The sequence below is a fragment of the Myxocyprinus asiaticus genome, chromosome 29 (assembly GCF_019703515.2).
Source record: "Myxocyprinus asiaticus isolate MX2 ecotype Aquarium Trade chromosome 29, UBuf_Myxa_2, whole genome shotgun sequence".
Classification (NCBI taxonomy): Eukaryota; Metazoa; Chordata; class Actinopteri; order Cypriniformes; family Catostomidae; genus Myxocyprinus; species Myxocyprinus asiaticus.
Window position 1 is genome coordinate 21,133,555 of NC_059372.1, and position 16,440 is coordinate 21,149,994.

The 16,440-nt window shown below is 37.4% G+C and overlaps 1 protein-coding gene across 2 annotated transcripts in view; it reads right to left on the reverse strand.

Annotated features, from left to right (window-relative positions):
- Window positions 1-16,440, reverse strand: part of LOC127419607 (RNA-binding motif, single-stranded-interacting protein 2-like) — a 55,104-nt gene that overhangs the window by 22,385 nt on the left and 16,279 nt on the right. The window contains exons 2-4 of one of the 2 annotated variants that reach the window (XM_051661136.1): window positions 9,863-10,029; window positions 2,006-2,064; window positions 740-831 (exon numbers count right to left, since the gene is read on the reverse strand). In XM_051661136.1, the coding sequence (XP_051517096.1) occupies window positions 740-831; window positions 2,006-2,064; window positions 9,863-10,029 (318 nt within the window). Of the gene's footprint in view, window positions 1-739; window positions 832-2,005; window positions 2,065-9,862; window positions 10,033-16,440 lie in introns of both variants that reach the window. The other variant, XM_051661135.1, reaches the window with a different exon arrangement.

Genomic DNA, 16,440 nt, shown 5'->3' on the forward strand with positions numbered 1-16,440 from the left:
TGTTTGAGTGGCTTTCGGCTAAAACAACAGCATGAATAGGCAGTTAAGAGTATTTGAGTAGATTTGGTTCCTTTTGTAGATGTTTAAATCACACAACATGGTCTTGGAAAATGCCTCTACATGAACGATCGTACAAGTATTGGTAAGATTGCACCAGGTTGGTAACACTGCATGCCGGTATGTTCATGGTGATTGATCTTCACTGACTGAAGAACCAGAATTTGCTGTCGGCCTTAAAGTAGGTTGAGCACCGGGTCACACCCACCGATGACGTGTATGAAGGTGACATATGAAAGTGTTTAGCAGCCCGTACAAAGTTTTCCTGAGAGTTCGTGCAGGCGAGCTGTTTCGAAACACTGAAATGAACTCGCACCTTTTCGGACCTTTCCGAAATTATGTCTCGTTCGTTTTTTGATTTCGCTTGAAGTATATCAGGCCTTAAGTCTAATTGCTTAGAAAAACAACAGTATGCATTTCCTCAACAAGCTGCACAATTTGATGTATCATTCATGTCCGTAGCTCTAACAGTGCAGAACAAGTTACACCCCGAAGTCCACTTCTTGGGGTTTGGGGTTATGGCAAACACCACTAACTACAAAAGAAATGCAATGCCTCTGAAACTTAAGTGTATGGCAGAGGAGCCGCTTTCTCTAAACTGTTTCAAAGTCACTATGCGTATAAGGTTTACAGAAAGTATGTGCCATTAATGAACAGGATGTTTAGTGCCACTGCCTCTTACCTTTGCCATCTGAGCTTGAACTCCACTGGCCTTTAACGCTGTCACTGCTTTTTGCGCTGAGGCCGGGCTGTCGAAATCCACAAAGCCATAGCCTGAGCACACACACACACACACACACACACACACACACACACACACACACACACACACACACACACACACACACACACACACACACACACACACACACACACACACAAATGCAATAACACTGGTCCACCCGACAGATGTAAGGTTATGCAATAACAAACCCATTGCTGTTACATCAGCATGCATTTGTTGAGATAAAACAGACAAAAGTATCTTTTGAGAGCACTTGCATGTTAAAGGTGCACTCAAGTAATTTTTCAAGTATATTTTGCCAATATGGCCAATATAGGTAATCTTAGTCTTACTGACAACTAGACTTAGGCCATGTCCACACTAATATTTTGATGTATTGATTTTGGTACACGCGCCTTTCATCTACACTGAAATGGTGTGAACTTCTTCCACCGAACATGATGACTTTTGAAAATGCTCTCTAGTACCGAATACTTTGGAAAATGTTGACGTAAGGCAATGGAAAACAGAACTTTAAACCGAAAACATATCAGTGTGGACGTTGACTTTATTGTGATGCTTTTTATAATGCCACAGGTGCTTTTGGCATGCTCAATGAGAGCTTTAAGACATTAAGTCAAGTCAGTTTTATTTGTATAGCACTTTTCAAAATCACTCTTCACAAGAGCAGCTTTAAAGAAAAACATACTGCAATGTCTTAAATGTCTTAACCCCTAGTTAACTGCTTTATAGAAAATCATGCCTTAATGGCTTTGTCTTTAAGCCCCTAGAGATCAAGCCAAAGGCGACTGTGGCAAAGGAAAAATCTCCATAAATGTTTAAAGAAAAAAAACCTTGAGAGGAATCAGACTCAGAACCATCCTCATCTGTCTTTACACTAAATGCATGTATTTCACTATAGTATGTGTAATACAAGTCATGCATTATTCGAATAGGTTAAGTCAATGCAAATTTCCAATATGTTAGTAAGGCAATGTTTAAAACTTGGCATGATTTTCTGTTGAAGTTGCTTTGAAACTATATGAATTGTGAAAATCACTATATAAATCAAAGTGACTGGACTCAACTAGACTAGCAAGTAGTATTTGGCTGGTACAGATACTCATATAGGCTATTATACTGTTCATTTCTTTATGTGTTGGGAAAAAAATACTGAATGCACCTTTTAATGAAATGGTTTTGATCACACATTGAGCATCTTACCTTTGCACTTGTTGGTGGTCTTGTCAAGGATGGCCTTGGTAGACACTATTTTTCCATAGCTTTACATTATTAAAAGGAGAAAAAAGAGAAAAAAATTTATTTCAATTTACAAACCCCTTAATTTGTCTATAAAAATGTAATTACCATGTAATAGCTCAATAACAAATATAACAAAGCTCATAAGACCGGTTGATGTTTATCTGTTATTTTATAAGGTTAAACACAGTTTGGAAGAGCCAAAGTAATTTAAGCTGGAAACAGCTGAGCAGCGGGGGCGTATAAACTCATGAACGCAGGGCACCAATGCCAGTCCGTTCACAATGCAGTGCTCAATGGGCCCACATATCCAGCGATCATTTGCATGAAATCTTCATGAGGTTGCATTAGGTGGTGTGGTGGAGAAACCGTGATCAAATGGAAATGCTCTTTGAATAATGGATGACATACCATGTTCACACTATTTTGCATATCTTGAGAGGCATTTTCGCAGCATGATACAGGAAGCTGGTCTGTGTATGTATCTATGGATTAGTGAAGGCTTGCGGTAGTTTGTGATATGAGAGGGGGTTGGGGGTTCTCTCCAGGCATGTGCTTGCAGTATAACCTGAGAGTTCTCCTTGTCTGCCCTGTGCAGTTCTGGCTAAGATCCATAACAATCGACCAACAATGCCCTCTACCACTCTACTCCTTATCTGGGTCCTACTGCCTGTGCAAAGTATACTACACTAACATTAATGACTAAATGGATGCACTTTATGTAATGGAAAACTGTATGCTGGGATAAAATGGAATCCGTTTTCAGTTTTTTTTTTTTTTTTTTTTTTTTTTTAATTAGGCTAGTAAATTAAAAAATTTAAATTCTGTCATTACATACTCCCCCTTATGTTGTTCCAAACCCATATGAGTTTCTTTCTTCTGTGAAACACAAAGATGATGTTTGGCAGAATATTAGCTTCAGTCACCATTAGGTATGGGCACAGTGACAGCAATGCTCAATCATGAAAATGATGATGGATAATGATCATGAGTTACATGATTTTACACTAAATTCAAAATTCAGTGATAACTATACACAAACATGTAAAAGAGAGGCCGTATTTTTAATTTTGAAATTGATTATGTCATGATTTTCGGCGGATACTTTGCGGTATGATTATTACAACGTGCTCAAACACAGTGCACTGTGACTTTTATTTAAATCTGGTCTTAACTTTTTGAGTCAACTGCATAAAAACTTTGCTTTTGCCTTCGTTCATTATTTATTTGTTTTGGCTAATTTAAGATGAAAATCTAAAACCTAATTTATACTAAGGAAGAAGTCAAACTTTTTTCTCCTGGATGAACTAAAGCAACCTACACTAAGACGGCGCTTATACTATGCTCGTAATTTTAAAATTATTTTGTTGAGGGTGATGTCATGCTTTTTAAAGAACTGTTCTAGCCACGGAAGTAATGCCAATCATTCAGGTCTTTCCCTCCGCTGCTTTTGGCACTTATTCCCTTATTAAACATGTCACGGAGCCCCTTCCACTTTTGGCGACAAGTTATTTGACCTGACTTCATAAAAACCGCAATCTCTCTCCACTCATTTGTCGTGGTCAAGCTATCTTTGTGGAGTTTATGTTGTGAATTATATAAAAAGTTAAAAAAAATTATATAATCCTAGGTCAAAATGTGCATGAACAGGAGAAATATCACCAAACGGTCACCTTGGCAGAAAAGAAAAAGTCACTGCATTTTGTCATCATTGTTAGGTGAACTAAAAGAAGACTGTTTGCCCAGTAAGTATAAATTAAGACTTTTGTTTACATTCTGTGTTGCCATGGAAAATAACTTTCAGCTAAGCTAGTGGGGGCTTAAGTTGATGGCTAAAAGAGGCTTAAATTGAGACATTGTAGAAGACTGTCCCTGCATCCAAAATCACGTACTCTCAGAGGATGCACTGTATTTGATGAAAGACACACTTATCAGCAGGTAAAACAGTACGTTCTTTATGCATGCAAGTAGTATGAATAGATTCCGGACATACTTAATCCGGGGATGTGGGTATTGACCTGTGACCCAAATATATGACGTAATAAAAACAACTGCAAAAATCATCTACTTTGTTTTGTTAAACAAGTACCATTTATGCACAAGTAACAACTTTCGTGGTATATTTATCACAGTTGAGAACAGCCATCCGATTCATGGTTCACTGGCATTATTTTAAACCTGTCTCCTCAGCTCCAATCATCCAATCGATAGGCACTTCAGAATCTCGCCAGAATTAGTAGGTCCACTGTCGTCCATTTTGTTTTTAAGTCGTTCAGTGTATTACTTTTCCCACAATGCAATGTGAATCAGACTGTCTTACTAAAGACAGCTGTGAGCTTGTTTTATGCTACAGGCTTTTTTTGGCATCTTTAGTTTGTCTGACTAATCATTAGACTTAGTCTTAAGTTAATGGCTATGTTTATGCAACCAGCCTCAGCATCCAGTTCTTTCTTTCAAACAGCTAGACGGAGCGCTGCTGAACAGAACAGAATAGTCTTCAAAACTATTTTCAACTTAAACTTGCATGAAAATGTGATGGTTATGTCGTCTCCGTTCAAGCCAACCACGGTCTGAAAATACACAGTTCAGCCAGCCATGACGAAAACAGTGGTGCGTGCTTATTAAGATTATTACGGTAACCTGAAGGAAGAGCAGAGAGACACGCTTTCTGAGCAGTCTTTTATTGAGTTGGCCAGAGAGTCTTCACATAATGAGAAAATATAAGGCATTATATTTTGATTAAGCAATCTTTTGTACTTTCTGTAACAGACTATGTTAAAAAAGCCTATAATAATGAATATGCAAGACACTGGAACAACAACGAGATGCAATGCATTAGATAGAGATGTCTGTCTGACATATATGCACACAGAAATGTACAAGAATTGGTCTGTAAATGTCTATTATTTCACAAACATTTTTGATTATTTATTTATTTTTTTTCTAAAAGGAATCCCTCTTGGAAATAAAGCCTGCTTTCCACCAGTGCAGGCCAGGGGTGGAGGGACAGCTAATCATATATGAGAGCCAAGAGTCATGGTCAAACAAGCACCATGAGATGGATTGCAGGGATTTGTGTGTGAGGTAGACTGACCCTTGTGCTAGAAGAAACTACTCATACTGAACTCATATTGACCTGTGTTAGAGGATTTACAGGGCAGTTAACATTAACTTTCAAAGTCATCATGAAACAGTATTCAACATTAAGGTGACATCAGCGGAAAAGGATGGTCATTACAGAGGCAGAGAAAGCTATTACATAATTTATTTTTATTTTTTTTTAATAACGTGCATTAATGAATCATGCACAATAAGAACAGAAACTTTATTAAGCAATGTTTAGCCAGGGTATCTGCAGGTTCGAAGGAATGAAATTTAAGACTTTTTAAGGTCAAATAATAGAAAAATTTAAGACCATTTTCGCAATAAACAAAAACACATTAATTCATTAGCTGGTAAATGCAAAACCACTGAGGCTACTTGAATGCCTCTGGACATGTTTTTCTTTATAATTTAATGTGCATTTATGTGTTAATAAGTTAATTCAAAATTAAAACTCTAAATGAAATCATTAAGAATGCATGTAGCCTAAAGTATGTAGCCTATATTGTGACCCTTCTCTTTAGTCACTTGCTTTCTAGCAAGACATGACACATTAGACCAATGCTTTGGCAACATCATCACTTATGTCAAACACGGAAGTGGTGGCAAAAACCACGTGCAAAAACTAAACTTTTATTGGATTACGTTGTTGAAAAATTATTCCGAGGGCTCTCATTGACTGCTGTGGCTTCAAGATCATTAACACAGCTGACTAGACTGAGATCATTTCAACACACAACTTTGCAGCATACATTTATAGTGAACATGTTTACATGTTTGTTATTAACTCATCATTATAGTAATTGTATCGCTAAGAATATGTTTGTATTTATGATGGTTTTGTGTCATACTTTCGTTTAATCCTCTAATCTGTCAAATCTAACACAACAGTCAGTGGGCTTTCTGCCACCACTTACTGCGCATGCACTGACATTTTTGTAAATAAGAGGACTGGTCTATAGACCTTATTCACAGTAGCACCATGTTTGATTTTTAATGGGAATGGAAACGAGGCTGTGAGGGATAGACTTACCATTTCTTCAATGGCATGCATGGTGTAAATCTGTAAAATGCTCCAATATCCCATCTGATTTTCCACAACTCATGTTGTCTGGAGTTTTTTATCTACTGAGTGTCCTTGAAAATATATTTTTTCAATGTTTTGTACACGGAACGATCCAAAAACACTTTAAACTGCAGTAGATCTCATCGAAGAGACTGTACGTCTATCCTGCACAGCCATGTTGTCATTCCCATTAAAAATCAAAGATACCGCTGCTGTGAATAAGGTCTAGCATGTGCTGAATAACATTTATATTTTTTTCTTGGCAGATACCTTTACCAGATACTTTAACAGGTAGTTAAAGGGCAGTTCATTTAAAAATGAAATTTCTGTCATCACTGCTCACCCTTAAGTCTGAATGAACTTTTCTCTGCCATGGAACAAAAAAGGAGATGTTAAGCAAAACGTAGTCTCAGTCTCAATTCACTGTCACTGCATCTTTTTTTCATTCAATGAAAGTGAATGGTGACTGAAACTCCCTAAAATCTCCTTTTGATATCCACTGAAATAAAGTCATACAGGTTTGCAACAGCATGAAGGTAAGTGATGACAATTTTAATTTTTGAGTGAAATATCTCAAATAAAAACTCATCAGTTACCTTAAAAATGGCCGTTTAAAGTTGACAAGATGTATTGAAAATGTTAACAGATTAAATTATGAAAGAGAAAGAGAGGGAGAGACGCTTTGCTGTGTTTTCCCCCTGATTGGTCTGAATAACTCGCAGCATCATGCAGGCTGCTCTGTCTTGTCTGTCCGTGCGCTGTCAGTGTCCTCTTTGCTCCGCGACGTTATCACTGCGTGAGAAAAGGGACATGTGGCGTGAGAGCGTGAGAACAGTGTCAATTGCACTGGCAGCCCTAGATCTAGAGAGATGGAGATGAGAGATATAACAGGTGTAACTCTGCAGCTGAGTAGTTCTGTTAGCTTTACAATTATCGTCAAAGGTAGTGTAAAATAAGGAAGGCATCAAAAGACCGCTCCAACGCTTGCAAATTGTAACGTTGACCGTTCTGTCGATTATAAGCAGGAGCGGCATGTTAGAGACGCAAAACAACGGCATTTGCATTTCAGATTAACGGGTTTATTAAGGTTTATACATGTGTAACTTCGTAAGTTCAGTAAAAATGTGCTTCCCTGCACGCGCTCACACTGAACTCAAGCGTCAGCTGCTAAATGATGGATCCACGAGAGAGAGAGAGAGAGAGAGAGAGATGATTTTGACTCATGCAGATTCTGCTGTTTTAAGCGTCTCTATTCACGCCCCAAAATTTAAGACCTCAGCAAACTAAATTTAAGACATCTTATAATTTATTTAAGATATTTAAGACTTTTTATGGCCTTAAATTTAAAAAAAGGAAATGTATGACTTTTTAAGACTTTTTAAGGACCTGCGGATACCCTGTTAGCCCAGCTTAATATGCAGAGACAACTATATAGCCATTCATAGGTTGATTTTCAATATACCTGTATAATGCTGATGTTTATATTTACACATGAGAATATTAAGTGGCAATGATAATGTATATACAAGAACATACATTATGATTTAAATATACTTGAAAATCAAAATACCTAAATTATATCAGTGTAATGATATGTCAAACAGTACAAGGTAGGCAGTGCTGCCTATAGCCTGTCAAAAAAGGAAAGGGGGAAAAAAGAAAATAAATAAAAGTACAATAGTACTTTAATAGAATTTTTTTCATATGTTTATTGTACTTTTTTTGATAATTACAGGATGTTTTTAAATGAAAATAAAGTAAAAAATTTACTAAACTACTCGCACACACACTATCCCTCTGATGATCCAGACTTTGAGGGGCTCTGGAAGCTGGAGGAGCTGAACACGAAGTGTCGGCTGAAACCAGGGGAAATAAATAGAGAAAAGAAAATAGGATGTATCTGGTCTAAGCTAACAGCAGGTGGCGATAATGAACCATAATAGTTTACGATCCGCTGTTTAAAAAGTAAGAAGCAGAAAGCCGATCCACATACACTGGATATCAGCTTGCTTAAATTTGTGAACCAAGGCCCTGGAACAAGATTCTCAAAACAATCCACAAATGCAAAAGCCCATTCATGGACGTCATTGAGGCAGAATACCAGTGGTAAAGGTCTCAGTATTTGTGTGCACATTTGAGGACTGTAAGGTTAGCAGAGACATCATTGTATAGCTTATATTCATGCATTCTGTTGCGTGCATTTGTGAATCGAGCCAATGTATGGCTTGCCTTGTGCGTGTGCTGATCCGTTGTGTGTACGTGTGGATTGCAGTGTGTGTGGACCAGTTGCGTGCACTTGTGGATTGCCTTGTGCCTCTGTGGATCTGTTACGTGCATTTGTGGATTGCCCTGTGCATGTGTGGATCTGTTGCATGTATTTGTGGATCGTCGTGTGCATTTGTGAGATGATTTGATACTGTTTTATCTCCATAAGCCCCCACCACAACCAACTTCTCATCTCCTCTCCCTCCCAGCTGTTGCCCTTGTTTGTCTTTCTCTTTCCCCCTGGGCTCAGAGTTTCCTGTAGGGCTGGGCAGCCTCATCTCAGCAGTTTCTTCCAGAATGCTCGGATTGAGGGGCCCTCTCTCTTGCTTTCTTTTTCTCTCCTTCCACCTCTATAGTAAAAATTCTCAAATCTCTGCACTTTCTTTGTACACCAACTTATATATGACCTTGAAATTTGACAATAACGTTAATAAAGCTAAAGAAACTGTATCATATTTTTTGTCCAATCAAAATCACATCAAACTGGATATCAAAAATGCACTGAGGATTTTTCTTTAGGTATATGATAAAATGATTTAAAATAATTTGCAGTGTGACTGTGTGAATACTCCGGGTTCGATACAAGTTGAGCTCAATCGACAGCATTTTTGGAATAATGTTGATTTATCACAAAAAAAATTATTTTAACTTTAAGCAAAAATCGAAGTTACAGTGAGGCAATTACAATGGAAGTGAATGGGGCCAATTTGTTTTTTTAATTCTATTGTATTTTAAACCCACTAAATTTGAAAACGTAAAATTTGAACTAAAATCAGTGGTGTTAAGAAAAAGTAGTTGTTTCAACTACTTTTAATTTTCTGATGAAGAAAATTTAGTTGAAACTCTGAGCTTATAAGAAAGTATCATATCAAGTTAAACAAATGAATACAGATGTTTTAATAACATTCATTTTCAGTGTACTTGGAACTTCTGGTAGAAGCAATAGCATTGATCTTTTTTCAAACCATTCCTTCCTTTCATCAACCCTAAAAGGAAGTAAGGTGTGGGGAGAGAGAGGCAAGCAGGGGGAACCATCATGATATGGTCAACGAAAAAGAGCTTTGTTTGAAATCCAAACCTCTGTTGACTTTGTCTCAAGTTTGTGTCGCTCTAGTCCCACATTCCACCAAAGATGCTGCACAGGCCTATCCAAAAACATTTCAGCACGATCTGCCAGCAGTACATTTCTAACCTCCTTGTGAAGGGTCAAATAAGGATGCTACAAATCTTTTTTTCTCCCACGCACTCCTGTTTTTCAATATTTGGTCTCATAATACACTCCGAGTCACTTCTCTTCTTATGACTATGAACCTGACCTTAATCTCCTCTGTGACACTTAATCTCTAATTTGTTTCCATATGAAGCAGGGATGGCTAAAGTACACTCACGGTTGACATAGTTTGACCAAGTCGTGGTCTGTGGTTCCTGGATGCAGACCACGGATGTACAGGTTGGTTTTGCTCAGCTGGTCCCCACTGCTACTGCTTCCATTACAGCTGGTGGTGGTGGTGTTAGGACTGGGCAGGGCCATCTGCTGGGTGGAGGATGCATATGCCTGCTGTGAAAACAGAGATAAGACATGATACAATTCATAGGAGTTTTCCTTTGATCTTTCAAAAAGGACATGACCATATGATCATTTCCTACATGGCTTTTAAAGGGTTAGTTTACCCACAAATGATATTTACTTATTATTTACTCATTCTTACTCACTCATGTTGTTCCAAACCTGTATGACTTTCTACCGTTGAACATTTAAGGCAAAATTTAGAAAAGAAAATACAGGTCATAAATTGCAACTGAAGCTTTTATGCTTAAAAAAAAAAAAGAATGCAAAAGCACCATAAAAGATGCTAAAAATAGTAAAGTGTGCACTGTATTTCAACTCTTGTGAACCCATTCAATAGCTTTATTTGAAGAAAAAACACTGATATTCACTGATAAGAGTCAGAAAGAACTTGAGAACCATTGGTGACTTAGTTCTACCAAGTCACAAATGAACAACACCACAACAAACAGCAAAACATGGCAATCTCAATATGCTGCAGTAGATTAAGAGAGACTACAATAGACTTCACCTTAAAATGTGATTTGTGTTACTAGATGCAAACAGATCCTGCATAAGAAACAGCCTGCAAATGTTCTTGTGTCCGAAGCCTGGGGCTTTTCCCCTCTTGAGAGGTTCTGTTAGTTTTCTAATTAACTCATCAGTCAGAGGGCCAGGCAAGAATAATGTTTTTCATTAGTCAAGGCTGTGAAATAAAATCTTAGAAGGCGAACAATGGGCTAGTTTAATACATGCCACAGGTTCACTGGTTTGGCTGAGACTGTTTCAAAGGGAGTGGGGCACATCACATTATGTCATATAAAGCAAATGGGTTTGCTTCAGGACCCAGATTTTACATTGGACATCAATTGGCGACATGTCACAGAACCAAAATACTATAGATTATCATAAAAAACTATAACAAAAATGTCCTTACATCAAATTTTTCTTAAAATTACCATGAGCTCCATAGGTCCCAAATATGAAAAATCTTTAAAATGGCTGAACAGGAAAATTGATAATTTGGTAAATGCATAACAAACAGCAGATGTGATTTACCAGCCTAACACCTAGAATAAACATTGAGCTAAATGTTGTATTAGTATTAGTTATATTATCAAGTGACAAATGAATTTGCTAGGGAAAAAAAAAAAAAAAAACGTCTTAGAATTTAATTTGGATCCACAGGCTTTGATGTAAATAAAATGTATTTTGTTATGTTCTCCTTCCTTTCAAAAGTAAAGAAGTCTATTTATTTTTATGTATAAAGCATTTTTTTTTTCATACCGTCCACGACCATATGACAACAGACCTGCTGCCCATTTTTGGGTCGTGACCCACTAGTTGAGAACTACTGATATAAATTACTTTTCTCCTCTTCTCTACGGTTGAGCCGGTTGAACCTGGCTATAGAAGGCTGTCTAATTGAGATCTGAGCTTGTTAGCGTTGAGCGCTAATCCCTCTCATGTGCTGGGTGCAGTCAGAGCGCACTGTCTCATTAAGAGCGCTCTACTCGGCTAACTCTGCCTCCGCAAAAACAAAAGATGACCGAACCACTGCCCCCCACTAAGCCCATCTGCCCTGCATCCCTGTTCAAGGTTGAGCAGAGCTGCACACCTAACAACACAGTCAAAAACATTACATGCTAAAAATAGCAAAACCCCCTTGATGACATCAGTAGAGACAGATGTGTTGTTGCAATCATGCAAACACCTATTCTTAATTTTCAAATAGTTTTAATTTCTTCTAAGTATTTAGTTATTCCTAAAAAAAAAAAAAAAAAAAAAAGTAATTATTTGTATTGCTGTATTTTTCACATGAAATGGTCTTTTCAATTGACATTTTTTTACATTTACAGTAGTTGGCATTTTTTTCATAATATGCCTTAAACACATAACGGTCAAAAATTTTGTTTTTTGCCTTCAAAGTTATTGCACATTTACAATGGTAATGCATTGATTTTTTTAATCTTCCATCTAAATACAGTATGCAAATTAATATAGGCAATGTTGAATATCATTGTTCATGTTCAGATTTATTTTTAATAAGAAGGTAAATAGCAAGCTGTCATTTAGCAGAGGCTTATATCCATAGCGATTTGCAGTAAACTTATTACAGTGAACCAAAGGTTAGGTACACACACACATACGTTGTTTTTTATCTTTGTGGAGACTTTTCATCAACTTCCAATGGCTTTATACGAAGCAAAATATATTTTCTATCCCCTAAACCGAACCCTCCCAGAAATTGTTTGCATTTTTACATTTAAAATATTATTTAGTATGTTTAATAATCTGTTTTCCTGATACATTGTAGGTGATTTCAGGTTTTCCTTGTGAGGACATTTGTTCCCCTAATGTTGGTAAAAACTGAGCCACACACAGTATAAATTATTTTTATTCACAAAACAAGTAGTGTTATAGAGTCATGTTATGCACACATTCTAGGGGGCATTCAGGGTTTAAAGGGCTTGTTTTATCTAAATGTAAGTGCATTATATTCCTTTCAAGACTTCTCAAGGACTCTATACAAATGCCTACTATTCAGGCACATCTGTTAATCCTATAGCTTTAATTCTTGTTCATGCAATGCATGTTATATATTACTTGGAGACATTCCTCAGAGTCTGCAGAGACTCCTGCATCATAGCCATCTTCATGTGTTCCATCTGGTGCGACTACCGTACTCCGTTTACTTCAGGTTGTGCTCAATGTACCTGAATGCAGAACAAATCCCTGTCAACAACTAATCAATACCACCAAACCTGCCCTTGAACATCGCACTGGCTGCTTACTGAAATCAGGGAGTTTCCCCTTATTTGCAATTCAAGACGGCACTGCAGTGGAACAAGCTAAAGACGGCATCTTCATTTCCATAGATATGCGCAGTGTGGTAATGAGAGCATGGCACGGTTTGCACCTCTCTTGATTACTCCACTGCAGTGGCACTAGGGCAGACTCTAGGGAAGGCCAGGTGCTGGAGCTTGCAGAAATAGGGGTCACGGGAGGCAGTAAGAAGCTCTGGATGGTTAGCAGGGGATCTGGGTAGGTGTGACTGTGACTGGAAATAAATGGTCTGTCTACCATGTGCATAGGTTACAGCAGGGCAAGTCAACTGGTGGCCCGCGGGCCAAATCTGACCCACCAATCATTTTTGTCTGGCCCTCCGACTGATTTTTGATAAAACTGCCTCGCCATCTGAAATACCAGAGTGCTCTCTTTGCTGAACTCAGCGTTCATAAGCGTGAACCTCAGCAATCAGCGGTGAGTTTAACAATGCTCAATGGTGCATGCAACAGCGTTCAGCTATCATCAATTGTCCAGACCGGAGCATGCGTTTAAGCTTTTCTGGTGATAGTTTAGTTACACTGCTTTGCTAAATATGGATCGCACCATTTAGGTGAGCATTTGATCGCGTCTTTTTCAATAAAATCTATTTACATAAATTGCTTAGTTGTGTGGAGTGCGGTCAGATATACAGATTCAGGGTTCTGGGTTCTGTTCAGGGTCTGTAGGGCTCATGGAAAAAGTGATAATGTGAAACGGAACCTGCAAATATCATGATTCTATTTGGTTCTATACAGCTGTGAGTGAAACATCTCAATCATGAACAGCATCAACTCAGTTTGTTATTCTTTTGCCAATGATTATCTGCACAAAACTATGGCTCCTGCACTGGCTATTGTGTGCAAATTCACAATATTTGCAGGACAATTTATTTCCTCACCGAATAGGATGATACTTTATAGAGAAAATGGAAGAATAGAAATTGTATCTTTTTTTTTTTTCCAAAAAGAAAATTAAATTTATATGCATTCTTAAGAAAACATGACATTTCTTTATGACCATTGTTTTCATATGTGGGTTGATAATGTGACAGGGCTTTAGCAAATCTAAACGTTTCTCCTCAGTTTTCATAATTTGTTTTTTCATAGTAAAGTTTATCAAAAATTATTTGTTAGTTAAGTCATGTTTGTTTTTCAGCTAGATCTTCTGAAGGAATTTATGGCCAGACCTCAACAAATTATAATTCAATATACAGTATACACTGTGACTATTTTAATATGAATAAATGTACTGTATTAAAGGGGATTCGTAAGTAAAATGTTACTTGCAAACAGTGTTGAGTGTAATGCTTTACAAGTAACGTGTTACATAATCAGATTACTTTTTCATGTAACGAGTAAAGTAACGCAATATTTTTTTATTTTAGACCATAATATTGGAGTTACTTTTTAAATAAAGTAATGCGTTGCTTTTGTACACCTCTACTTTCCCTGTATTGCAAAAAATTAGGAGTGAAAGTGTGCAAACTTCGGGGAGGAGATGTAGTGCATGATGGGCATTGTAGTTCTATAGAGTGTGAGGCAAGAGACTATTTAGCAGATATGAGTCACTTCTATTTAAATGATGGGAGAAACTGGAATGCCCAGTCAAGAAGCTCTAGCACCCAACAGTCAATAGATGTAGAAAGGAAGTCCCGCCTTGCAGGTAAAATAGCCAATCACCTTTTAGATACAGACATCGCCTGTCAATCAACTCGCTAACATGCATGTGCATTAGCTATACAAGCCGGGAAAATTGCATGTTTTAGTGTAATATGAGGTCAACATTCAGTTGAGTGAAACGTGACTGATTCATGTGTTAATACACACTGCGTTAAAAAAAATCAGTAAACGCGTTTAGGCAGAGGGATTATAAGACTAGTCTTCCACTGGCCACGACATGATACACAGGGTGAATTACTCATTCAATAAAGACTTATGCAGCCGAACTGCTCTGTGTTACATCTCCCCGTATCTGGGAGAATGGGATGAGAAAAGCTGACTCTGGATCAGTGGTTTCGAGTAACATTCTACATCGATTGTGTACACAGAGAAAATGTCTTCGTTTCTAAAATGATTCTACATTTTTGTTTTATAATAAACAAGTAGTTTGATTCATGAACAAACCATTTTTATGACATTTTGGTAGCATTAAAAACTATTCCATTCAAGATGTATCAACATGCGTCTTTGAAGTTGTATGTGATCAACCAGTGGCGTCTGTATGCACCGTGGATCAACTCAAAACAAGCGTGCACTGAGATGATTCCTTGAACATGTTAGGCTGGCATTCCCCACTGAATTTTATCCTGACTTTTGAAAAACATCTTAAGTTGAACTCTTGGAACTCTGACATTGTCGATGGGCACACCACATACATGACATATATGATGCAGGTTCAAGTGTTGGACTTTGCTGCTTTAAGTAAGACAGTGGTTATTCTTCATTATTCATATTGGCTGCCATGTTGATGGAAAAACAAATCATGCATATTCATGTTATTGATTCTTTATTATAAATATGACGTGAAGGCCTACATTCTAAATATCTGTTTGTTTACTATGTTGTTTTGACATGAGTGTTGTACAGTAACTAGCATGACCTGTAATGTCTCTTGTATGCAATGCATGGCTTATTTGTATGGAATGCATAGTATAGCAGAAGAGAAAGTGGCTGTGAGAAAAAAGTAATGCAAAAATAACGCAAAAGTAACTTTACCCAACACTGCTTGCAATGAAAGTGCTAGCTAAGATGAATACTGAAAAAAAATCTGGATAATTTGACCCCCGAAATAAAGTAGTTGAAGAGCCCTGGGTTACAGTATTCGGATGTGTGATTTGGATTTTGTAGTAGAATATTTTACAACCTACCACCATTATCCCTGAAAAACAACACACTACAGTGTGACTGAATATTATAGTAGATATTCACTATAATGTATATTTGCATTGATTTTGCTGACAATCGAAAATCGATTCGCAATGATTTGAATGCACTTTTTATTTGATTAAGATTCCAAAAGACATTAGACTAGTTTTGTGATTCCTCCTTGTCTCGTCGCAACTCACTCAAAATGAGAGTGTAAAGATTTAAATGAAATGGAGAATCAAATTTTCCTTGATATTTAGACATACAGTATGAGGTAACTACTATTAAAACATACTGTAAGTTCAGAACTCAAAACATCCTCCCCAGTCTAAAAAGAGCATTTATAGTTACCACCCTGCTGAAACATCTCATTTTTTAAATCTGTGTGTTCATGACATCACAAGACATTGCTCATTTGCATTGATAAGCCCCACAACATGCATCATCGTCATGGTACTCATGCCCACTGGTGCTCAGTTCATAAACAAAGAGAGAGCAGAACAGACAGGCCTAGTGTGGCCTACTAACTATTCCTGAACACCAAAGGGGACCCATCTGAACTATTTTGAATTAGTTTTGTATATAAACATGCACTAGACAGACATCTCTATCCATTGTCATGCATCTTGCACTGCTTTTAAAAGATTAGTTACAACTCTAAAAAGCAGCCCCATTCTGTTTCATTCAACTGTACTGCGTCTTGCTGTTTTAAGCACAAACTTCTTGA